Source organism: Strigops habroptila, chromosome 1 (genome assembly GCF_004027225.2).
Source record: "Strigops habroptila isolate Jane chromosome 1, bStrHab1.2.pri, whole genome shotgun sequence".
Lineage (NCBI taxonomy): Eukaryota > Metazoa > Chordata > Aves > Psittaciformes > Psittacidae > Strigops > Strigops habroptila.
In genome coordinates this window covers 140,171,427-140,196,960 of record NC_044277.2, presented here as the reverse complement: position 1 = coordinate 140,196,960, position 25,534 = coordinate 140,171,427, and the positions used below count along the sequence as shown (strand labels likewise).

General features: G+C 37.7%; 1 protein-coding gene across 1 annotated transcript in view; it reads left to right on the top strand.

Moving 5' to 3' along the window:
* OSBPL10 (oxysterol binding protein like 10) overlaps window positions 1-25,534 on the top strand; it is a 106,151-nt gene that overhangs the window by 9,176 nt on the left and 71,441 nt on the right. The window contains exons 2-3 of the mRNA XM_030503786.1: window positions 21,043-21,218; window positions 23,021-23,100. Of these exons, the coding sequence (XP_030359646.1) occupies window positions 21,043-21,218; window positions 23,021-23,100 (256 nt within the window). The remainder of the gene's footprint in view (window positions 1-21,042; window positions 21,219-23,020; window positions 23,101-25,534) is intronic.

Sequence of the window (25,534 nt, the reverse complement as noted above, 5' to 3'; positions counted from 1 at the left end):
CAGGATAAATATTTGCTACTTTTTAGAAAAATAAAACAGGAAGTCTGAAAATGATATGAATACAGAATGAAGTCTTAGAAACCCAAGTGGGATAATTTTGCTCTTAGTTATTATCTTTAATATTGCCATTAAGAATGGCACACAAGAAGTAGAGAGGAAATGAGTACTTCCTAAATTGCAGAATGCGTAGTGCAGTGAGGATTTTTCTGGTTTTGCTTTCTTCCCTGTGCCACCTTCTGAGCAGAGCTCATTTCAAACTAGTGGATGACTGATGTGAATAGCAGCTTGAGCAAGCTACTGACAGTGTCCACCTGAATATATACTAACGTGCCAGACTTACCTTTATGTGGGAATTCAAGCATATGTGATGATGAAACTGTTTTCCTGTTAAAGGTTCTAATCATCATTTTTGATCAAAACAGTGAGGATCTGGATTTTTGTAGAACAATGTTTTTAGAAATATATATACTCATAAAGCAGCAACCTAGTGCATAAAGGTCTTTGGAAGTAATTGTTGCTGGCAAATCTAAATGCGCTGTCTTCAGAAGGATCATGGCTAATACACTGCATATCTCACAACATATTGGTGAAACCACCCTCTCATAGACTCTGTGGACTCTCTACATATGTTTCTAAGAAACAGTGTTGACAAGAAGCTCTGTTGTGAAGATGGCTGCATATCAACTGTCAGGGTAAAGACCAAACATAGAAACCTAAACTTCTCATTTCAGTCAATAACTTGATAGTCCAAGGAGTAAAGGCAGGTCAAACCCTATTGGGCTGCAAAGTAATGGCATGGGAAGCTGTAAAGTTCCACCTATCGTAAGATGATGCAGCATATAAGAAAAGTCTGGTTTCTGCAAAGCTTTGTTTGGTCTAGCTGGGGTGGAGAAGAGATGGAAATGAGGCAACATGCTGATCTTGCAATAAGATCCTTACTTTTCCTATCATATTTGGTTTTGCATATAATGCATAAAGAAAATACTTCACTGCCTTGGATATGTTCATTCTTTTCAACCAGGAACTTTCAGACTATGGACTAAAAAAAAATAATTTACATATTCACAAGTTAGGAAGAACAAGAAGAAAGGAAGACATAAAATTGAGAACTTCAAAACTTCCCAAAGCAAGACCTTAACTTGCCTTTTGCATTTGTTTTTCTTCTGTGTGAATACATATTAAAAATGTATGCAGCTCACAAAAAATGGCATTAGTGTAACATAGTTGAGTTCTCAGCCCCTTGTATGTGAGAATGGAATGAATATTACTCGTTGAACAGGTTCTGTCAGTGAAATAATACTTTAAATGAAACTTGCAGCTGGGAGAAATGCCAGCATTCATGTGGTTCAATTTTGAGAACCTAGATGATAAATTATCTGCATTTTGAAAGTGAAAATAACAGCTGCTATAAACAGTAAAACACAGAACAAATTTTAAACCAGATGTTTTATTCCATCAACTTGCACAAGAATTACTGTCCAAACAGATGTGTTCAGAAAGCATTTGTCTCCTAGAAAGTATCTGGTAGTTCATGTATTCATTTAGAACGTATCATCATAATTCGTGTCTGGAACAGCTATAGAGAACATCCCTTCAGTGAAATATGTAAGAAGTAGAGGGGAATGAAGGGGGAATGAAGAACTGGTTTGAGGACTGCTGCCTCCTAGCATCATGTGTATGTCTGTCTCTACCTGCAAATTACCTTCAGAATTTTTGTGTTGCCTTCACAGGTGGTAGTCAGCTCTGTTATAATGTGTTTCTTCCACATAAATTATGTGAAAAATGTACATATATCCACAAGCCAAAACCAGCTAGATGTATGTGAGGCGGATATTGGAAAAAATTGGGAAGCCAGATTCTTGAGTACAGGAGCTTTGTATTGTCGTCATAACTCTGATGACCTAGACTGATGAGGACAAGCACACCTCAAATGAAAAGGTGTTTCAAACTTTTACTGGTCTCTTTTGTTAGAAATATTATTACTGCTTTGAATACACCATAATATATTTAAGAAAAACCTGTCAGCTTGCATCCTTATCACTATTGCAATACATTATTCAGCAAAAAGTAAAATACTAAAACTAAGTTGTAGCACCACTGTTCTCTTTTTTTAGACTTTTAACACCATATTTAAAAAAAGAAACCCAACTTTTATTTTTTATCTGAGGCTACCATAGGTACTTCACAAAATTTGAACAAGCCTCAGCTGCGATGCTTACACTGCTGAGGTTAGAGGAAGAGGTGCTTATCCCTAAGCATGTCTTTCCTCATTAAATCACTGCCAGGTGTAATGGCAATGTATTGGCCATTGTTTTTCTTTTCTTGGTGTAAAACTGAGATCCACAAGTGGCTTTCATTGATTACAAGGTAGTTTTCAAATCTAAACATCAATCTTTCCATTTACAGGAAGGTTTATTGTATCTTGAGGTCTCTTATTCCTTGATGTTTTCAGCTGTGGACTAGAAAATAACACTGAAGAGTTGCTGGCTCCTGGCAATGATTCTTGCTGAGGACAAGACCTTGCAAAACAAGGACGAGCTATGAAGGTCTGGCAAAAAAAGTCAGGCAACTGTGATGCAAGCTCTATAAAACATTGCTGACTCAAGGCAGCTAATTGAAAATTTATGCTATAATATCCATTGATGGGATGTGGTTGTGCTTTGAACCTCACTGGATTGCATTGTTATAATGCAGTACAGTCAGTATCTTTCTCTTGATATGTTCTTGTTCTGAAGAGGTTGGCTTCATCAAAATAGCTTCTGAATATTGAAAAGATGTCAACTTGAAATCTAGTTGATGTAAAAATAAACCAGGACCAGTTTTGGATATACTTGAAACTTTTTCTGCCATTTTTTAAAGATACAATATGAGCTACTTAATGCTTGACAGTCTTTAACGTAATGTCTACTGAGAAAAAAAAATGAATTACGTAGTACAATAATGTTTACTAATACAGTTACTTCCTGTTGTGGAAGATCTCTCTGTAAGAATTCCATGGATTTATTTTAAATTGACTATGCAGTCATGCTGTACTTCCCTTCCGTGTCCACCCTTCCATTGCCGGGGACTCTATTCTGTTTGGTTTGTTCAAGATTTTTCAGTCATCCCAAAGCATTTCTGTAATTCAGTATTCTGTTTGTAAAAAATATAGCTATAATTGAGGCAAGTCCTGCCCACTTAAGTCTATGTATACATTTTATTTAATGCTTACCAGTCTTCATACAGTATGTCTGCAATTGTTCCACACCCAGTAAATGTGTTTAGTGTGAGAAGTAAATTCATCATCGGAGAGATAGTGAGTGCAAGGGATTTGGAGGTTGCTGCTAAAATGTGTGGTTCATGTTTTTCTTCTTTTCTCTTTCTCTCTGGGAGGGCACTTTAATGTGAACCTGCTTTTGAGGCTTATTGCAGAATAGCCTTTTCTCCTCCGAAGTCCCAGATTACACTGGTTAGGGGAGCGTTGGTAATTTTCCCCTTCTGATCTTGGGGTGGTTCTGTGTAGCTGGATCTCTTTGCTCCTGGTTGAGAAAAACACAACCAGAGACTGCAATACCAGAAACTTTTAATTTCTTGGTTTTCTTCTGTCATTAAATAACTTGCTAACAGGACTGCTAGTTTTCCCTCTAGCTGTTACATTCCCATAGTAAAAACCCTAGTGAAAATGTAATTATGCTGGGAAAATAACAACTTCACTCGTAGTCTTATTCTTCTTTTTCAATTAATATACTAATTTAGACTTGATAGTCATAAGGAGCTATGAGAACAACCAGTGTCTTGAAGCAAAGCTGTCAGATGTGAGTACAAAGATGAGAATCAGCTGTGGACAGTAAGCAGTTGATAACCTGTTGGTTATGACAGCCTTGTTCAGCTGCTCTGTCCTTCCCAAGGGGTCAGAGGTTCAAATTGCAAGTTTCATTCTGCAGCTTTCTTGTATTCTGGTGCTTTTCCAGCCTTCCATGCCTCGTGCTGCTCACAGGGCATAGGTGGGGTCATACCTGCGTTTTGGGACACTCCAGAGTGTTTTGTTGTGGTGATTTCTGGTGGCTGGAGTTCATCCGTGCCTGTGAGCTCACACTGGTGTTAGTTGTGGAGCTGTACTGAACTGATCTGGCCCTGGGCCCAGCAGCAGAAGATAGGTTGCAGGTATGGCATAGCTTATTTCATTCAGTGTGGTGGTTTAAATGTTGTCGGCCAGAAGAAATCCTGCATTTTTGCTGTGCTGTGGACTAAAGGCTTGAAGGTCATTCAAACCTAGGCAGAGATCAGGGCTCCATGTAGCACACAGTGTTCCTTTCAGGGTGGGAAAAATGCTGCGTTTCCTTGTGATTGGCCTTTGGAGAGGCATCAGATGACTCTAAAAGATGGTAGGAGGCTTAAGCAGATGCTTTTTGGGCACAGAGGTTCTGGTGGGAGTCCCACGAGCTGTGGGAAATAGCTGGACCTTCTAAGCAGGTTATAGCAGCGTACAACTGTTAGCTCCGTAACTTAGGTTTTTATCTCTTCTGTACGATAGTTTTTAAAATGAAGAATTAAAGCTTTGAGAAAAAGGGCTGAACAGATGCCAGATGCAGTCATCTTCCTCCTCCAACCAACAGGTTGCAGTTGAATACGAAGCTTTTGTGTAGTATCAGATAAATGGTATGAATCCACCTGTCCTCCTTTCCATGTTCTAAGGATGTCTTTCCTTTCCCATTTATTTGCTCTTGCTTTTGATACTGTGACAGCAAGTGTAGGGGGAGTAGTGCTGTAGGAGATGGACCGAAGAGAAGTAAGGAGGTTGGGTACGAAAATGTTACATGTGCTAAAAATTAGAGATGGATGAGCTGTGACCTCAGGTTCCAGAGAGGAGGCTGATGACATGAAGCCTTTTTGGGTTTTGCTCCCCTTGAGCTTAAAAATTGATTTTTCAGAAGTGACATTTGAACAGATTGAACACAAGAGGTGTGGAATAGGTGTCTCAACTGAGGGAGCTGGAAAGCTTAATGGAACTGTCAGTCTAGAGAAAGCAGCTGGTATAGGAAAAAGTGCTGTGCAGTTTCTCACAGATTGCCTGTTTGGGATGGTGTCAGGACATCAGAACAGATGCCTGAGAGAATGAAAATACCTACTCCACTCATGTTGAGTTTTAACTTTCATTAAATAATTCCCTCAACCAGGTTTAATTATTAGAATGCTGAATTGCATGGTTTTTTTAAAGGAACAGAATTATGAAACTAACTTAGTTCTGGAAATGTGAAAACTACTGGATCTCTGCTCTGGCAATTTGTTTTTTATCTCTACTTGTTCTGTGTGTTGTGGTTTGGTTTTGGGTTTTTTTTCCCTTTTCCTTTGTTTTTTCCTAATAGCGTAGTCAATTAGTACCATGTTAGGTACTTGGACTAATTGGATGGATCTCTTGTTTTAAAGAGTATTTTACACTTACGAGTTGGTTTATTCTGCCCCACTTCAGTTCCCTTTCTGTATGTGCCAACACTGAGTTCAGAGGTTCAGTTAAGTTGTGGCATGTTTATACTGCTGAAGGGGAAAAAATGACCACCTTGTGTCTTTCCCTTCAGGGAACAAGTTCTGTTTCTTGAGATCCATGCTACTGAATTTCTTCCTAAAATTCTTTTTCTGCATTGTTTCCTGCTCTGTCATCGTTTCAGGGACTGCACAGTAGGCAAGCTGGCTATTGCAGTGCTGCCAGCAAGCCCGGGGTTATTATTGCTGGTGTTTTGCTCTGTTAGTAAGGACGACTTCTTCCAAGTGTGTTTGGTTTTGTGTTTTTTGGTTTGTTTTTTTTTTTTTTTTGTTCCAACTGTCCTCTTATTCTACTGTCTCCTTGTCACTGCTCAGAATGAAAGGAAAAGCAGAGAGGGTGCCTTGTCAAATGCTGCAGTGCGGGACCAGTGTGAGTACTGATGAGTGTGGTGAAGGCAGGTAGTAGGGTACCAAAGAGCACTGCAGAGCAGGAGTGACCTTCAAATGTCAAATCTCTGTTAGAAAACAGGACTTACAGTTTGTGCTCCCTAAAGTGAAGAAGTAACATGTCTTTGCAATGTTTTCCTCTGAGAAATAGTAGGTTTTTAGAAATGGCTGTTAAAAAAAGTGCAGCAGTTTTCAGTTGGGACTAACATTTCTTTTGGGATTCCCCCCCCTCCCCTCCCGTTGTTTTGCTTGTGCGTTTCTGATTGTAATTTGCGTGTCTTGGATACGATGAATAAGAAGAGTTATTTTGTTGAGGAAGGGGGGAGTAATGGTATACGTTCTGAAGCCCTCAAATTTTATGTTGTCTGAGGTGCCAGATAAGAGAAACTAACAGCTACAGAGCAGCATCTATTTGCACTCTGGGAACAGCTGATAACATTTGGGAATAAACTAGAAGAAAACTACAAACAAGTGGTTAAAGAGAGAAGTGCTTAACATGGCACTGATTTTTATCATAATTAGGGACAAGGCAAAAAGCTAGAAGGAAGAGCTTTTTGAACTGTACTTGAAGGAAAGATGTTAAAATAAACTCTAAGTCACTACTGAAGAGAACCTAGTGAAGTAGAGTGATTTTGCTTTCTTCTGATTTTTGAAGTGAAGACTTCTGTTAACTGAAGGAAAACGTACTGCTTATAACTGCTAGTTGAGGAAGTGGGCAAGCTATAACAACTTGATCGTTTCTTCTTCCAAATCTTCCTCTAGCATTTCATTACGATCATTATGGAGGTTCATGAGGATGTTTGTAATGTAGCCTAAGTGTTCAGGCACTAAAAATAAGATTCGGGGTTCTAGCTGGTGCTAGAACTATTAAAGTTGAAGTTTAGTAGAAATTTCACAACTTCATGTTAGTTCCTATCACATGGAAAAAAGCCTGCTGTTTTGCTATAATATATTTAATGCTGGTTTTATCAAAAAGAGGAAAGCACAAACCTAACCTGAGACAATATGTAAAGTCTGAAGTTGAACTGGAAGCAGACTCTAAAAGATCTGTTATTTCTGAATAAGTTAATTTGTTGTTCCATGGTTTGGTCTTCTACAGGCAGGTGGTTCTTCTTTATACAGTTGATAAGCAGAGACATTGTCAGCATGTTTAAAATAAATTTGTTCTTATATTTTCATTATTGACATTATTTCTTTAATGCCCGTGCACTAGTTTATTGCAAAAATGAAGAATTTAAACTTCTCTTTCAAAGCTGTTGATTCATAGTTGTTCATAGTTCAGAAGTTCATAATGTTAGTTATGGCAAAGGAGCTCTTTCTGTTTGTGTGGGAGACTGGATTAGATCAGCAGTTTCTGAATTCCTTTTATAACCAGCATGATTGTAGTAAAAGGAATGACAACAGAAATGAAGCTTTTAAAAAATTACTAGTGAGTTTGTGCCTTTTTGTAGAGCAGACTGATTGCTTTTATATTAAGGTTGATGCCAAATTTTATTTACAAGAACCTACTTGCCAGCTGATCAGCCAGTATGAGTCTTCTCAGTAATTCACTAAGATATAACAAGGGATTTGGCAGAAACGTATGTAATGTAGTGTGGGAGGCTCCTGAAAAATACCATTTTTTGTAATTTTAAAATGGAAGTTGCTGTAGTACTCAGTACAGTGGGAACTAATTTGGCAGAACTGCTCATGCTGGGTGGTGTGAATTGTTCTTACTGTTTTCTTTGTCCAAGATTTGTATTAGTAAAGTAGTTGTTGGTGTGGGAGGGGCTGGGAGAAAGTTGTTGCATGTAATTGCAGAAAAGCTTATCTTCCAGGAGTTTGGAGTAGTTGAAAGTTGATGATGGGGCAGCAAGTGAGCTTCTGTGTGCTGGACAAGCTGCCAAGTCAGGACTGCTGTGTGTGATAACTAATGCGTGTGACCTTATTGTGGATGAGTGGAATGCTGCTTCTCTCTCTTGAATGAGGTGCAGTATGTTCTACTGAGGTAAAATAAGGATTTGACAGAGTTCAATAGATTTGATGGAATTTAACAGAGTTTAACAGTGGTTTAACAAGATTCTATGTTTGATGGCAAGGTGCACCTTATTAGTTACTGCATGGAAGAAATGTACAGAGGAAAATTGAGTTAGCATCTTTCCTGCTGGGTGGATGACGCTGCAAAGTTCCTCTTCTACCTAAGGCTGCCCTGGCTGCATTATTCTTTATCCAACTACAACACTTGTTATCGCATAGGCTATTCTGGGATGTGGTCCTGAGTGCTGCTATGGCCAGTGATGGAAACAAAGAAATGAAGATGACAGAGCAGTAGTTCTGATGTGACACCAAATATGACACTAATGTGACACAAATGTGACACTAGCCTTCACCAGGCTTGTTCAGCTGAAGTAGGTTTTTAAAGTGCAAATAGCAATTCTTTCTTGAGGAGGAAGACTGAGAAATGACAACTGATTTTCACTTGTGCTTTCTAAGGGCAGCTTTTTTCGCTTAGCCAAATTATGTTGATATAGAAGTTTACTGAGATTTTGGGGGAACAATAGCTGTTTGTTTTTGTTTTGCACCATTGCTATGGACTGTGGTGTAAATGTGCAAGACTAAATGTGTTTCTATCTAAAAGTGATTTAGAGATTAAAAGACTCATGCCTGATGTTGAACCTTTTTTTTTTTTTTATTTTCTTTTTAATTTACTGATCATAAAGGAATTGTATGTATTGAGTCATACCAGAACTACTTTATGCATTTTCTTCAATAAGTAGTTCTGGAAGGGAGTTATTCACACAGAATGCAGACAATTATAAGGGAATGCCTGTGCTGATTTCCTAAATCTTCATCCATGGAAATGTATCAAATGTAAATCAGGTTAAGTATAATTTTTGGAAGGGTTTTAGGTTTCAGAGGAATGCCATGTTCTTTAAGTCTCATATCAGTAACTTGCACAGAATTAAATATCTCTGACTTTCTTCCAAATAACAATGTTGGAAAAGCAGATTAGGGGAAGAAAACGTAAAAGCTTTACTGCATAGTTAAGAGGGAAAAAAGAACATGGCTTATGTCTCTTTGTAGGCTTTTATAATGATTTAGTAGTTAAAAATTATTTTGCGTATTCCAGTTGTTGCCTGCTAATCTAATTAATGTGAATGCATTTTGTGGTTTGAGTCAAGCTGGTGGAGGGTGTCTGAAACAACCTCCTTTGCTTTTGTGTTAGCTTTTGTCAACTGCTTTCGTAAGACCAGAAGATGAGCTGCTGTTTCACCTTTTTACTGCTGAAGGGCGGAGATCCTCTCCCAGCTGTATGTTCCTTCTATGGTTTAGAAAATGAAATTAGTTCCCACCGAGTTTAATAAACACTAGAGAGAGAGAAGGGATAAGTTGTGACCACGCAGCAGGGTAGGAAGGAGGAAAGAAGAGCAGTGGTGAGCCTTAAGTTTGGGTGAGGTTTTACAACCAGCTGAGCTCTAGAAATGAAGCGATCTTAACTGTGCTGTGTTCTGTGAAGAAAATCTGAGATATGTAAATGTAACCCACCCTTGGCACTAAGCCTAACACAGTTTCTGAGGGAGAGGGAAGAGATCATCTCTCTCAGTTAATACTTAACTGAGGCCTTTTTCTGATCACTTGTTTACAACTCATGATTCTTCCTCACTCATTTAACCTTTGTAGTAGAGATTGTGAGTCAGTGCCATCAGCTACTGTTGTTCCTAATGTGGGATAGTGAAACACTGTCATCTGCCATCAGTCCAACAGTTCGACTGAGCACAGGGCTTTGCTGGGTTGGTTGGTTGTTGCTCTGCAGAGGTCATGATCTCTGGCAATGAAGTGGAGGGCACCAGACAACGGGAAGACTTAACAGCTTCTCCTGCCACAGCATGTGTTAGTGGCATGTGTGATTTGGAGTCTGCAGGTATCCAGTAATAAATGCGACTTTTAATATTTTTAAATGGTACCTGTTGGAAGTTTTTCAAGGTATGAATGCAAAAATATGTTTTGAGAGAGCATGCACAGAAGGTGGAATGCCTTGACAGACTCCTTTAGATTCCTATTGAATATTTCACCACTTGATCTGGATGAATTTTTGTTTATTTATTTTTTTATCTTGTGATCATGCTTCTGGTGCCTTTCTCTTCTAGGAGGTGTCCTAGATGTGTCTCATACATCACAAAGGAACAAAGAGGGTGCTTTCTCTGCCTGCTGGTCACATTTAAGCATAGCAGGAGTGGTATAACTGCATCTCTACAGAGCATACCTAAGAGTGTTGAACATACAGAATATAGTAGATTTGTGTTTTCACTTGTAGGTTTACTTTTTCCGTATACATAGTTTTTCATATTAGCAGGTGGTATGACAGAAGTCAAGAATATGTGTGAGAGGAATGAGAAAAAACAGTGCTGTGGTTATTCCTCTGAAATTGAAAAATTACCCCCCAAACCTCAGACCATACGCCATTACTGACGATGCTTAGTAGTGTTGGAAATAGAAAAGGCCAAATGAGAGTAACAAACATCAGAATTATTCTGTATAGTTTAATCCCTGCTGATAAGTAAATACAATGTAGTGCTATGTCATTAAAATAGCACTCAAAGGGTATTGTTTAATGAGGTTTGGAATAAGGTATGGTTTAATAAGCCTTGGAAGAAGTACCCAACTAATTTTCTTCTATAAAGATATGTTCGAGATGTTGATGAACTAGTTCTGGTGAGAAATAGGAAAAAAGCCAATCTTCACTGACCTAATAATTAGCCTATGGTACCTATAGCCCAGTGCAGCAGAGTGTTTTGCTCTGGATGATGGTTGGAAGTCTAGAGTGCTTTATTTTGGACTGTAATGTCAAATGATTCTTCAGATTTCTGCTTCCTCAGAAAACCTTTACTACTTAAAACCTTTTGGCACCTCCTGTTGCCAAACTGTTCTGCTTGTCTACTCCTTCATCCCTCCACTTCATTTCCACTGTAAATCGTCCCTCGTTTGTCGACAGCAGGGTGGTCATAATAAAACCGAGGTTCTGTCTCCATAAACCATGACATTTGACTTCCAGTTAATTGTCAGCAACATCTTTCTATTGAAAACTTTTAGGTTGGTGACATTTCTTATTAAGAGATTTTATGAATCCTATCTAACCTTTTTTATTTCATGTTTTATAATTGAAAATGAGAGAAGAACAAAGTAACAGTGTTACTGAAAGAAGACAGTTCAGTGATTTAGCTATTTTGTTCAATTATTACTATATACCAAATAGTGCAGATTTTATAGCGTAGAATTTACGGTGAGGTTGCATGACTTAAGATACCTTTCCTTTGACTTCGGGGTTTTTACAGTCTTTCTTAAAGCAATCTTGGTTTCCAGTAGCAGTAAAAATGAATTGGAAAGAGCTCCAGTGTTCTTGCATTGACATTGACTCCTTTTTATTTATATGGAGGTCAGCTCCCTGAAGTTCCCTGATTTACCACTACAGGCTGTTAGTGTTGTGCATAGGAACATTTTCACCTGTGAGGAGCAGACTCATTACGGTTCACCTCATGGATAATTTCCCTGGCTTTTAACTTGGACACATACAGCTCAAATACTTCAGGCTAACAGACTCCTTTTGTCTCTGTAATTGGCTCAAGATATGACTTGAATGATATTCCTAATTTCCGTTCTCTCATTGTTAAATTGAGCAAAAAGCAGCACTTAAAGTATCTGAACTACTCTACAGCTACTCTAATTGAAGCTACAGTAGTCTTGTAATTTGAACTACTATTTGCAGTCTATTTTGTGGTCTGATTACCTGAATTGTTTGCCTGATATTCCCATCTGGAGGTGTTTGAGCCATCCCTTGGTTTGTCATTCAGCAGTTGTCTCTTCCTCAGTGTCAGCATTCATGCTGTTGTCCAGGGTCACTCTGTGCTTTTGTTATTTGTTTCATTAATATTTCAGTCCCTGAAAGTATTTTATCTTCAGGTGAAATCCTAACTAATATCAGGTCTGCCATAAAAACTCAGGGTCATATTGGTTGTCTCATAGCTGAGTGCTTTTCTGTATACAGTCTGTAATTCTTGGCAGCAAGAGAGCTTTAAGAATCTGCAGCTGTTTGATGTATGCAGGTGCCTCCCCCAGATATCCACTATCAGTAGTGCTGGGTTGAGTTAGGGTTAATTTTTACCGGTGAGAAATACAAGCTGTTTGAGAAGAGAGAGGAAGAGTTGAGAGGCACGAGTCAGAGAAATATAATAATTACCCCTACAAATAAGGGTTTGATTCATCGCTGGTACACGAGAAGAGGGAAGTGAGATGGAAGTTTAGGATGGGGCCAGTGGAAGGTATTGTGTAGTAGACATTGTGTGTAAGGGTTTTCTGTTTCCTTCCTACATTTTCTGTCATTCTGGTAGCAGTATCCATCTCTATTAATGTAGTTCAGAGGGAAGACTCCAAGTGCTGAAGGTGGAGAGAGGTGTTGAGGGTATTTCAATCAGATGGGTTTTGTTCAGTAGCCTCTTTCAGGGATGTGTATGTTTGGGATTGCCAAAATCTAGTAACTGCAAATTGTAGAGAATTTGGATTATGGATGATAGTATTTTGAGATAAAATTGTCATTTAGACCTGTCTGACTCTCACAAATTCGGTTGGATGTGGTTTTCTTTACACTCTGTTGCATGTTAGTGCTGATAAAACCCCAGCAATTCCAGGCTCTCTATGAGTGTGTGTTGCATTAGATTAGGTGGCTGAATTTGGTGGTACTCATTATGTTGTATGAGACCCAGGCTGTCAAATGGATATATTTGATTCATTTATGGATGTAATAGCAAGTACCAGAAAGACCAAGCTAAGGTCATATCTTTTCAATCTGTGAAATTTCCTGCAGAATGTGGCAACTAGCAGACAGAAATCTGTGTAAAATACTACCCTTGGTCAAATCTCACTTCATTATTGATCTGTCTTCATATATGACCTTCCTGAAAATCATAGAATGGCTTGGGTTGAAAGGGACCTTAAAGAGATCATTGAGTTCCAACTCTCCTGCTGTGGGCAGGGACATCTTCCTTATAAAAGTAAGGACTGTTGAAAGAATAATATATAATAGTGTCAGTTGCTGTTGACTCGTTAGCACTCTGAGCAGCTGTACTCACAGTGGCTGCCTTCAGTGCTGCCTTCTTTTTTGGTTACTTTCCTTCAGATAGGTCTGTGAGATGCTTCCATTTTCTTAGTGTGTTTAATGGACATAGAGCTATTGGTTCAGCATTTCAGGCTTCCTGAGTTTGTTATTCAGTTTGTTGGAAAGGTGTATTTTTGGTATGTTAGGCCACCTCCTAAACTATTTATTTCATACTGTATTTTGTAAGTACTTTGTGGAAGATGAGTTGATGCCAGGCAGTAGGCAATTTTTGATGTGAAGTGTGCTTGCCAAACCTGTCAGATCTTACAGAGCTCCTTGCAGAAAGCATCAAGCAGAAAAGTGACATGTTTTTACAGAAGGTCGAATATTGCTGTGTCACTTAGAATTTTGGTGTGTGTTTTTTGTTACAGAAAAGAATAGGCAATAAGATTCCTGGCATGGCTGGTGTAGTTCTGGGAGATGTTTAAAACTGCGGTGATGCAGCTGTTTGCTCAGCAGCAGTTTAGACTACTGCTAATGTGAGCAGAGAGAACTACAAACATTAATATGGAAAAGATGCTTTCACAAGCTAGATGTAATTGAATGCCTCATTTATATATATTTATATGTATGTATGTATTATATAAGTTTTATTCAGGGGAAGAAACTCAGATGTTTTCCAATGTTTAGTTATTCCTCCCACCTATGTTTAGTTATCTTTTGTAGGTGGTTTGTTATGAAAAGCAAGTGACTGACTTGCTTTTGTCATTTATTTTTGTCATTTATTACTTCTCACCTAGTTTGCTTATAGGTCCTCTAACAGTTGTTTCTCTGGGTAGACCTAAGTTACTTCCCAACTAGAATATTCCTTGGCTAAGCAAAGCACATTCATTCTGCTCCTTTGCATCCTGTGCAAAGGATAGATGCCAAGTGAAATCTAAACATCTTAATTTAAACCACATTTTAGCTAGATTTTGGGAAAACAGAAGGAAATGAAGAGCTTGATTTTTGATAGCTGCCTTGATTATTGATGGTTTTGGTTTTGTACTTCTGATTGGGGCAGACCAATACTGTGTAAAGACCTGGAGCAGAGAAGCAGATGTCCATACAGGCTCCAAAGTAGGTCCCTGTAATTTTACTCTCTTAAAGGAGCAAAGTCTTGCTCCTGCGTAAGGTAGAAAGGTGGGATTGAGAGAGGATAAGCCAGCTAGCTTCCTTCATCTTGGTGCCCAAATGACTGCAAATGTCTATACTATGGGCCTCGCTTCAGTGAGAACCAATTTAGCAGCAGTTTTGTGTCATACAGAGCACTGCCTTCGCATCAGGTGGAGAATGGAGTTGGTGCATGTTAGCTAGTTGTCCCCTGTATCTTCTTTTAGAATCACACAGAAGTGTGTATTCTGAAGTTTCATATCCTTTCATTACATGCAGATTATTTGACGTGACATGGAAGCACTGTGTTGTTTTGTTTTAGATCTTAGTTGTTTTTCTTATGAAGGAATATGTATTTTCCTCTCTGGAAGCTCTGTTTTTAATCTGTCACCTGAGTCGAGCTGCATAATGACATTGCCAGAATTAGGATTGCACCACCACATTTATTTCCCCGGTTATGTCACTGCTAGCTTCTTCCCTCTGATCTGCAGTACGAAAATTTGAGTCTGCTTAATTATTAAGTAGTAGTGAATTTAAAGCAAGTAAAAGGAAGGCAGCAAGGACCACTAAATAACGCAAAGTAACATTTGGCAGCCAGCCAGTTCAGTGGGTTGTGAGCAGTACGTGCTGTTTATGGTACCTACCTCAACTGTGTTCCTTTTGTTTATGCGTTTGCCCCAAAATTGCAGTTGTTGCCCCTCAATGTGGTGATTTTGTGCTAAAGCGTAGATTATTATGATAAATGTACTTTTCTATATTAATTCAAAACATGATGCGTAAAAATGGTTTCATTATTTTTAAGCCTATTTTTCCATCCTCAATCCTAAAAAGCAATCCCTAAACAATACTATTTGAAATTAGAAAACTAACATTAATATTTATCCATACCATAGTCTTTTTTTACTTCGATATATTTTGAGCAGCACATGTATTACTGACTACATAGAATTTTGACCCATTGAAAGTAATTGGTGTGGCAACAGAAGTTGATGAACTGATGAGCCGGTCAGCAGCAACTGTAGCTTCTGCAGATGCTGAGAAAGAAGTCATGTTTTGGTTCATAAGGAAGGCTTGCCTGTAAACTTGGACACTGACTGGGACTTGACAAAACAGGAAAGGAGATTTCTCTTAAGATTTTATTTGTGTGAGAGGTGTGTGGATGTTAAAATCACGAAGCGCATGATGATCAGAAACAGGCAGTCCATCTAGTAGCTGTGGATAAGACTTTATTTCTTACCTCCATTTTAGATGTGGAACACTTCTAAAAGTATCCAGCAAATTATAGTTCAGCTTGACTGAAATGCAATTAAAATAATGCCGAGAAATTACTGTTTAATAAATCTAGTTTTCATTCAGAGATGCTCAAAGTCAGTAAAGCTTTTAATGAATACTGCAATTCTTCCATTTTCTTATATTAGAAGATGATAAATTGAGGAACCTCAATGCATAAAGGATGTTAAACAGTTACTGAAATGTAAGCATGTTCTTCCAACCAGCTGTCTTTAAATGACAACTTCAGAGATGATTTTTAATAATAAAATCCTTGACTGTCAAATGTGTATGCCATGCTTTGTCTTTGCTGGCATGAATAATTCCATGAATCTTACAGCTCATGGTAAAAGGAATAAAAAAAGGGCAGTTGCGTAAATGTAATCTCCAAGACAATCTAGAAAGATACGGTTTACTAAAAACTGAAATATTTGTATGTGACATCTCATTCAGTTACTGGAACCATAAACTTTGCTTTTCTTTGACACAGTCATTTACTTTCTATCCTGTAATTCTTGTCTAGCTTTTTTTTAACTAAATTAAAAAAAAAAAAAAAAAAGGGAGAATTATAAAATAGTTTGATTCCTTAGTCTTGAAAATGTCATCTTCTTGAGGATTGTGGAATCACTGAAGAACATGCCCTGGCAGTGACTGGAGGAAAACTGGAATGGAGCAAAAGGAAAACGTGTTTGGAAACTCAGAAATGTTGAGAACAAAACGATAGGAAGAAAGGTAGTGAAGTTCTTCTGTTGGTGAGCTGCTGCTGTTCTTGAGCTAATTTGATGCTGGAGTGTTTGACACATTGTCTGGAGTAATAAATTCAGCAGTCTGAGAAGGGAAAATACATGAATTGTTACTTTTCTGATAGGGAATGTAACGTCTATCAAGGTTTTAAGTCAGGGTGAAGACTTTGTGGTGTTTCGAATCAGTATATTTTATCTGAACAATTTGCATTCCTCTGTCCATCAGTGAGAAAGTAACTGGGAAAAAACCTCTATAACGCTGAAACCAGGGCTAACATGCTGTAGAAACCAGCATGCCTCTCCACCCAATAGTTGCTGTATTAGGTCATCATCTTATGAAATTATTTTGTTGTTTGGAGATTATGGAAGATTTTGTCTTGAGTCAAAAGATTTATCTATGCTAGCGTGCAGTATTTGGTCATCCATGCCAGTTTCAAACAGATGAGTTCTGGGATTAGACAGGGTCCAAGCATGAAGCATTTATTCCAATGCAGTTTATGAACCCAAGGAATTAATACAATTAATTAAGGAATTAATACAATACTATTTTACTAATTACTTTCCAAAAGAGATGAGTTTTGTAGCAGATTGAGTCCATGATTGAAGATTTGACTGGGATTGCAATTGTCCAGATGCAAAAGTCTTTATGTAAAAAAGACCTATCACATTATGAATGCAAACTGGAAGCTGTATAGCTGCTGTTCTCTTTGACAGGCTCTGATGGTAGGCCATTTTCATCTCCTACTATACTACCAGCATTTATCACTTGTTAAACCATAGCCATTGCTTTTTACATAAATTCTTCTTGAATGGAGACCTAATAATAAATTATTATACTATTATAGAATTATGATATTAATATAATATAATTATTACTATAATAAATGCTCATAACAGTGAATGCAAAATCCAGTTGAAGTGGTTTATTGGTACAGTATTTCAGTCTCTCTCTTCACCTCCAAGAATTCAGAAGGCACCATAGTTATGCTTCCTAATATGTCATGCCCATGTTAATTCACGAGTAACTTAAATTCTGGTAATGTCAGACTTTTTTTTTTTTTTTAATTTGACAGAACAGCAATAAAATTCTAGTTTGCTGAGTGTGGCTGAACATTTTGTAATTGCTATCAGTTGGTAATGCATCTGCATTTGCTTGGAATGGCAGAAGGGAGTATCCCAGTGAATCCCAGGAATTTGGAGGAGCCTGGGCCAGAGGAGCAGGAAGCCTGTAGTCTCTGGATGGATTTCAGTTTGAAGTGAGAAATCTGCAGCAAAGGCTTTTCTTTTGGGAAATGGCCTACTTTTTCTTGCCTGTAATGTTATGTGTCTACTTTGAACAGTGCTTAAGCAGTTAAAACTGCTTGAAATGTGTTAAAGCATTGATTTTCTAGCTTACCATTAGATGGACTCTTTTAATGAAAAAACCAACCAAACAAACCAAAACAACAAAATTACGATTTTTTCCAATTTTGGAATAGTAGGAAAATTTACCTGTCTTTGGAAGTATGTCAGTAACTTTTCATCATTTCTGTATATCACTAATTGTTTTTGTGTCTAGTATGACATAGCTTGACTCTGCTACCTCCTACCTGACTGTTCTCTAAAAAGTATGTTAGGTTTCATCGTTAATCTCTAAATTAATTACAGAAATCCAACATCATGGGTAAATGCATGCTCTGTGAGCAAGGCCAGTAGAGAAATACAGGATAAGATGGCAAGATTAATCAATTCTGGAGGTTAGTGCTGTTATTTCCCTGGTGTGCAGAACAAATGGCTTTTGGAATTCAAGTTAAAAGATACCCCTGTCCTTTTGATACAGCGACATGGGGCTTCTAAAATGGGACACAACATGTATCATTCTCTTCTGTTCTGCTTTATATATGTAATGCTTTTCCATCCCCAGTTAATGAAAGAATATGGTCTTCATTTTTTCTGCATTTTTTTGATGGTCTGAATTGGGTCATTGCTTGGTCTATGATACAAGAAAATGTTTTTGAAAGCTGCTTCTGTTTCTTCTATCTTTTTCTGTTCCCCCCCACTCTTTTGTATGAAGTCTTGTGCTGCTTGATTTCTTGATTTGACATGTAATTCCTTATTCCTTCTCCTGGCTCTTCTTATTATTTTAGCAGTTTCAAAGTGTGTTATTTCCCTGCTGCTCTGTGAGGATATAGTTGCCTATGCAGTTTACTCCTGTCTATCTTTTTCAGTGATACCACCGTGTGACAGGTAAAGAAGGGAGTCGCACATCAAACAGTAACTCTTGAAAACCAAATACCTGGTTCTGTGTGGTATGAGCAGTGTCATGTTCAAGATACCTATTGAAAGTTCCTGAGATCCCCAAAGTCACTGGAAAGCTATTTTGTTGACATGACTAGTTTTTGTTGGGTAGTTGGGACTTAGGTTTCTGTAGGTAATTCTGTTTTCTCTTACGACTTTCAAAGTTGGCAGACATAGAAACTGGTTCATTTGGGACAAGAAAGAAGGCAGGATACTTAAAGAGGGCCATGTTGAAGGTATATGAGAACAGGTTATATTTTTCCTTCTCAAGTTTATTGCTTGAGTTGTGCTGGAAACAGAATGGTTTGGGTTAGAAGGGACCTTAAAATAGCATCTAGTTCCAACCTCCATAAAGTTGCATGCTTTTACAGGCAACTGAGGCATCATCACAAGTACTGAAAACTGTGAAGGTACAAGGTGAATGCTAATGTTGTTTTTCTGAGACCGTATGTAAAATAGTTATGGTTGGCCAGGAGGTCAAGTTAACACTACTGCTGTAGCTGCAATTACGAGGATGTGGAAGGATGCTGTTTCTGCATATATGGATTTTCAGAAGTCACTGCTCTTGGATGCCATTATGGTGGTAAAGGTGTATTCTGTACTTGAATGGCTGGTATGCTTCCCGGGGTAGCTTTATGGCAATGCAAAGCTCATCTTTGTGGAGCTTACAGTCATTCTGGGAGTGCTTTGCTGGTCTAGCATGCAGAGGTTTCTGAGCTGAAGTGTTCGTAGTGTTTATGTAGCTTAATAGATTCTGTTCTAATAGACTCAGAGGAACTTTTTTCCCCCAAATCCTTTGGTCTAGATAGGAGAAGGAAGGATGATTTTTCTTGTCCCCCTCCTTCCCTTTTATTTTAACTGTTTCTTTTGTTAATTGTAGAGCAGTACTGCACTAAGCACAGTGAAGACTTACGAGGTAGCAATCGATAAAAGATGGCCTGATAACAAAGGCTGAAATGATTTGTACCTGAACAATCATTTCAGTGATTTCAAGGACAGTGACATTACAATGAGTATGGTAGGGGCTCAGAATGGACATCACAGCATGTAGAACCTAGACTTGTTTGCTAAACAAAAAGAGATTGCTGAAAACTTGTCAGTTGGATGGAGAGAAGCAATAACTCTAGGGTCAAGCTGCTGTATAATTTTTTCTGTGTAATGCTCTCCTTTTTCTCCTAAATATGTAAGAGATTGCTAAAATGGACAAAGAAAACTGAGACTGAGCAAAATTACAATTTTGCTATGAAATGTGCAAGTCTGACTTTTTTTTGTATGCTTTCAGTTCTGCTGTTTTCACCTGCAGTTAATTGCATCATCTTTCCCTATAAAGCAACCTGAAGAGAAAAAATGCTTAGTAAGTGGGAGAGCAGTATTGTAAAATCATTTAAAAGTCAAACAGGAAGGTTATGGAGTGGTATAATACAAGTCAGTAAGGTAATCTGAAATTTTGGCAATTTCCATTTAGGGCCTCCTGATTTTTAACACTAAGATTGAAGTATTACGGTGGTTGGCATTCAGTTTGCTGTTTCTCATTTGTGGGGTATGTGGGAGATGGAGTCAGGGCAGAAGTGAGGGGTGTAGTGAAGCACTAGCTTAACATTATTTGGGACAGGTGTTGTTATTCTGTTCTTTATGTGAGCCAGGGGGTTGCTGTCCGTCCCCTCTTGGCAAAGAGTTGTTCTGTGTAATAGCATAGATGATTTCGACATGGAAATGTAATTCCAGATCTGTGCTGTGGTGAAAGATAGGTTTATGGGGGAAGAGAGGGGAGAAGTTTCTGACTCTTGAGACTGACACACTGAGTTTGAAGCATCTTCACTTTCATTTAATGGACTTGGACAATGCAATTAGTTTGGTTTTGTCTGTGAGAACTTCATCGCCTAGCAGTTGGTTTATTGAGGAATGGCTGGTGCTTGTTAAAACTGCTTTTTAAATCTTTGTGGTTACTGGATTTTCACTGACTATTTCCTGATTCTAATACTTACTGATCTGGGCAGTGTTAGAATTTGTTAGCAGAATGACCAAATAGAATTTAGACTTCTCTCTCCTCCTGTTTTCTTATACGTGGGTGTCGATACTTCCTACCTAATACGTACTGGGACTGAATGTTCAATTCCCTTGGCCAGTTTTCAAATGTATGTGAAATATCACAAATTAAAATAACCATGGTGTCTTTAATTGTGCTCATCCCTCTGCAAAAACAGTGGCACCTTTTCAAAAGACTAGTAGTCTTAGAATTAGCATGTCTTTCAAGGTTATAAATGGAAATAAAAGGGGAGGGGCCAAATCCACCCCAAAAGAAGCGGTCTTGTACTTCTTCAGTGGAAGCTTTTTAATTAAAAACTCCCTTCCTTACTTTCATGTCTTGTATGTGAACATCACCATTAATCTGAAAGAAACATGAGTAAAGGAGTAGCTCACACATGCCCTTGAAAAACCAAACCTAATGATCAAAAGAACAGTACCTTATAAAATGGAGTAATTACAAAAATGACTTTGACTTCATTTGTTTGTTTATGATCTTGATTTAAGATGAGTCTCTGTTCTTCTCTGAGTAAATACATGGAAAACTCTTTAACATATACCATATGTTAAATACCATACCTTTGCAATTTCTTTGAACAGGTACTTTGTTCTGGACTTTGAGACGGGGATTCTGCAGTATTTTGTGAATGAACAAAGTAAAAACCAGAAGCCACGAGGAACCTTGTCTTTAGCTGGAGCCATAATACTGCATGGTGATGAAGTGCCACACATGTTGGTGGTCTACTCTGCTAATGGAGAGATGTATAAGTTGAGAGGTACAGTGCTGCCTGAAATGCCAGCTGAATCATTCTTCTCTCCCGTTCCCGCTTCTGCATCTCTTCTCTCATGTCTCATTTTTCTTTTACTTCCCTGTACTTTTAGAAATAGCGGTTATACAGCTATAGTGTTACACACTATATTATAAAACATAGTGGAAGACTAATCTGGAGTTAAATATGTATGAATTTACAATATATAAATTTTCAGGGCTGGAAGATACATCAAGATGCCTTCTATAAGCTATTATTGTGATAGTACAATATATCTTGTTTGCTTCTGAAGGAAAGAAAAGCTGTTTTCATTGCTGTCCACAGCATAGCATTTAGTTTCTGGTATTGTTCTCCCCTGCCACCATCCTGCAGATAATGTGCAGGAATGAACCTGCTGATGGGTCAGACGAGGGAAAAATGCCAAGTGGAAGGCTTTTAGGATCCTCTGTTCTTGTAAGTCTTGGAATAATTGAATGCAGCATTAACATAAAATTGTGCCTTCCCTTGCTCCCAAATGTAAGAAAGACAGCATAGAGTATGTAAGAGTTACTTTGGAATTATTCCCCCCCCCTTTCTTTTTTAATTAAGGAAATAACTTTATTTTAAGATATTTCCAGTCTGATTGATCAGAACACTTTTCTGTTGAACTATTTTACAGGGAAAAAAACCCCAACTGATATTTTTTATATATATATATATATATATATATATATATATATATATATAAAAGGTGACATAGTGTAGTGTAACAAAAGTTTAAAATTGTTAGTTTTATTCTGACCACAGTTTATCAGTTGTCTAGCAGGACAGAGTATGCAGGCCTCCCCTGTGGTACAGTGTGTTGCTGTTTTATTCCTAGAACTGACTGAAACACAAGAACAATGAGGGAGAGTTTTTGTTAAACTTCTTTGGCATTTGCACAGCTAGAAATCATGAACACTTGTGGTTTCATTATGATGCTTTTCCAATCACTTGAGATTATAAATTACCTACAATATGCTGCTTTTAATTTAATGAAATCTATGAGTTTTATTCAAATCAGTAAATATTTTTTATGCTGAGTCAATAACCATTGAGATACTTAATAGCAAAGGATGTAAGAGAAAATATTTACTGAAATTATCCACTCTGTATTGATACTCTTAATTGGGATTACTGTAGTAGTGGTTTGTTTGAAACAAAACCTCTCTCCCAAATAGATTTAGTAATATTTCACAGGAGCCACCTGACACAGGCTGGAGACAATCTTTCCAATATTTTTTAAAGCTGTTTCTTAAAGATAGGGGGGAAATTCGGGTTTTCATTACTGTGTCTTTAAGTTGCATGCGAATGACACACAGGTTTAAAGAGAGATTTAGTTGAACTACATTAAACCAGAAGTACTTAAGTATCTAGGGAAAAGGTAGCTTGCCTGGTAGCTCATGGACAGCCTGAGTGAGAGCTTTTACTGATTTAAATGCTGTGGTGTGGCACTTCACAGAGGGACACAGGTAAAACAAAAGTGTTGTGGGTTTTGTTTGTTTGTTTGCTTAATAATAAAAGGTCATCTTGAGGTAATTCTGCTTTTAATAACACTTTGAAGAGATAGCTTCGAAGAAGACTCACAAGCTTATCTCTTGCAACTGGCCACAGCATCTTAGGTTGAGGTTTAGATGTGTCGTGTTAAAAAACTTACACATAAAATAGTGTAAATTAGAATTTACAGTGCATCCTAAACAATAAATAATCTTCCCCCCCTCCAGCCCCGTCACCACCTTTTCAGTATCAATTTAAGTGTGATTCCCTGCATTTTCTTGTTTCTGTTCTAGCTGCTGATGCAAAGGAGAAACAATACTGGATAACTCAGCTTCGGTCCTGTGCCAAACATCACAAGGAAGGTAATTCTAAGGTAAATAATTATGAGGGAGAAGTAACTATTTTGTTCTAAGTGGGTAGGTGAAGAACAGCATGACTTGCATGATAGACTGGCTGCTATAGTTAGTGCGTTGATGTTTAGAGGTTTATGAATAAAAGCAGCAAGTTGTCATTCATCACTAAGTAGAGAAGGTTTAAGTCAATTGGAATCTTAATAAACATTGTTCTATTGGTGAGAAATTATTTCATTTTCATTTCATTTAATGGCTGTTATTATAGAAGTTTTAGGTAGATGCTAGCAGGAGCCTTCAGCTTCTTTACCAAATCTGGAAGAAGTCATCATATGAAGATTTATATTATTTATTTCTCTTTGGAAGTGATGTCAGAATTTTTGTCCTCAAAGAGATAAAAATTTTGGGCAGGTAAAAAAAAATGTTTGTACTGAAAAAATAGCAGAATAATGGGTTGAGGGTGTCTCCTGCCTCCAAGCAGAAATTACGTGAATCTGTTGAAGTTAAAATGCACTTTGAAAGTGAGAAATATTAAAACTAACCAGACAAAAAGCCCTGTTAGAAATAAATGATTATTGTATTTGTTTTATATATGGTTTTGGTGTTAACACTGAGTCACTAAAAAAAAAAAAGTCCTGCTCTTATTTTCAGTCCTTTAAGCACTTCTATTGGTATCTTTACAAGAAAGAAAAAGATTGCTTTCCTCATGAGTAATTGTTTGCTATACTAAAAAAAAATAAAATGCATGTAACTGCAAGGAGGAAGGATTCCTCCCTGCCCCGGGATGCTGAGAGTATCAGTCTTTTGTTAACTGCAGTCAAAGTTGTTGATCTTGAGTATCTTTGAAAGTTGGACTTAGAAAAGATGGATGGTGTTTCGGGGAGACTGGCATTCATTGGAGTGTGCCATGTAAAATAAACCCAACTTTTTGTTGTTCTTTTTGAGTGATGTGGACTTGTCAGGAAGGAAGTACGGTTTAATTAGAACACTTTTTGAAGGAGAATATGTAACTTCAGTATTCTGGTACTTTTTCAATTCTTATGTGTGGCAATTAAATATGGCTTTTATATAGCTGTGGTCCAGAACCATTCAGAAAGGTGCAATTCTGCTTGATCAGAATACTCTTACAGTTGTTGTTGATTGGCACCTCAGAGACTTCCTGTTCTAGATAGAGATAGTAACTTTTTCTACTCAGCTGCCATTGATGACATATTCCTCAATATGTTTTCTGGTCACTTTTTGAACCCATGTAAATGTTTAGCATCTACAGTGTACTGAGATGAGGTAGTAGAACTGTTGTTCAGTATAGGTGGTATCAGTGACTTGTGTAATGGCATAATGATTCTTATACTCTCTATTCAGTTGTTAATATTTCTTAATATTGGATTTGTTTTTCTCCTTTTGCCTGCTACTGGTAACTAATTCTGTAGAATTGACTACACTTTTTTTTCTGATGATGGGAAGGGAAGGGGCAAATCAGGGAAGTATAGTGTTAATAAGTGCTGTGGAGTGGCTGAATAGAAAGTATTTGCTAGCTGTTAATAGTAATAGCAGTATGGGGGAACCTCAGAGAAAAAGAACTGAAAAATAAAAGGAGATTATTGAGAACTAGAGATTATTATAAGATGCTTTGGATGCCAAAAGTGTATATAGATTATTATGGGATGCTTTGGATGCCAAAAGTATATATAGATTTGAAAGGAAAAGTGTTATTAGAAAATCTTGACTAAGTAAGTGAGTGGGAGGCTATTAAATACAAAGACAGCATCTGCCATAGAAAATTGAACACGCAACTTTTGGAAACAGGAAGGGCTTAGAATGGGAGGCATTCTAGGCTTGTTCTTGTAGAGTCTTGTGTAGTGGCCTGCCACTGCTGTGGCTTTTCTCTGCTTCCTAGGCTCATTGTGCAAGAAAATAAAAGGATTTCCTTGACTTGAGGGATGGTGGGTATACGTGACTGAGGAACCAAATGGAAGGTTATTTCAGACAACAGGAAGAGGGTTCTTGCATTTTTCTTAGACTGACGAATTACAGAAACTTTTCATAGGATGGTGCAGTATAGATGCATTTTGGTTGGTACAACCAGTCATACATTTCAATTAGCTTGGATCCTGTTATTAGAGAATAGAAATGCTGACTGAAAAATATTTTTTAGTTCTGTGTTGCAAGTGTATATCTAAAATCAGACTAGGCCACTTTTCACTTGATATGTTTGTTAGCAAAGGGCTCTTACTTCTCAACGTTTGTAAGCCACAGAGCAAATGAAGAATTTACATCTTCTGTATTTTGACTCTGCTGCTTATTCCAGAGGTATGCTGTGCTTGAAACACTGTCATGCTCCTGGAAAAGGTTCCTGGGAACCTTTCTTTGGACCAGATTGGTCTCCTGTTTTTCAGTATCTTTTCCCCTTTTTCCCTCCTGTTTTCTCAGTCGTAAAAGTATTATCTGAGAGGCAGA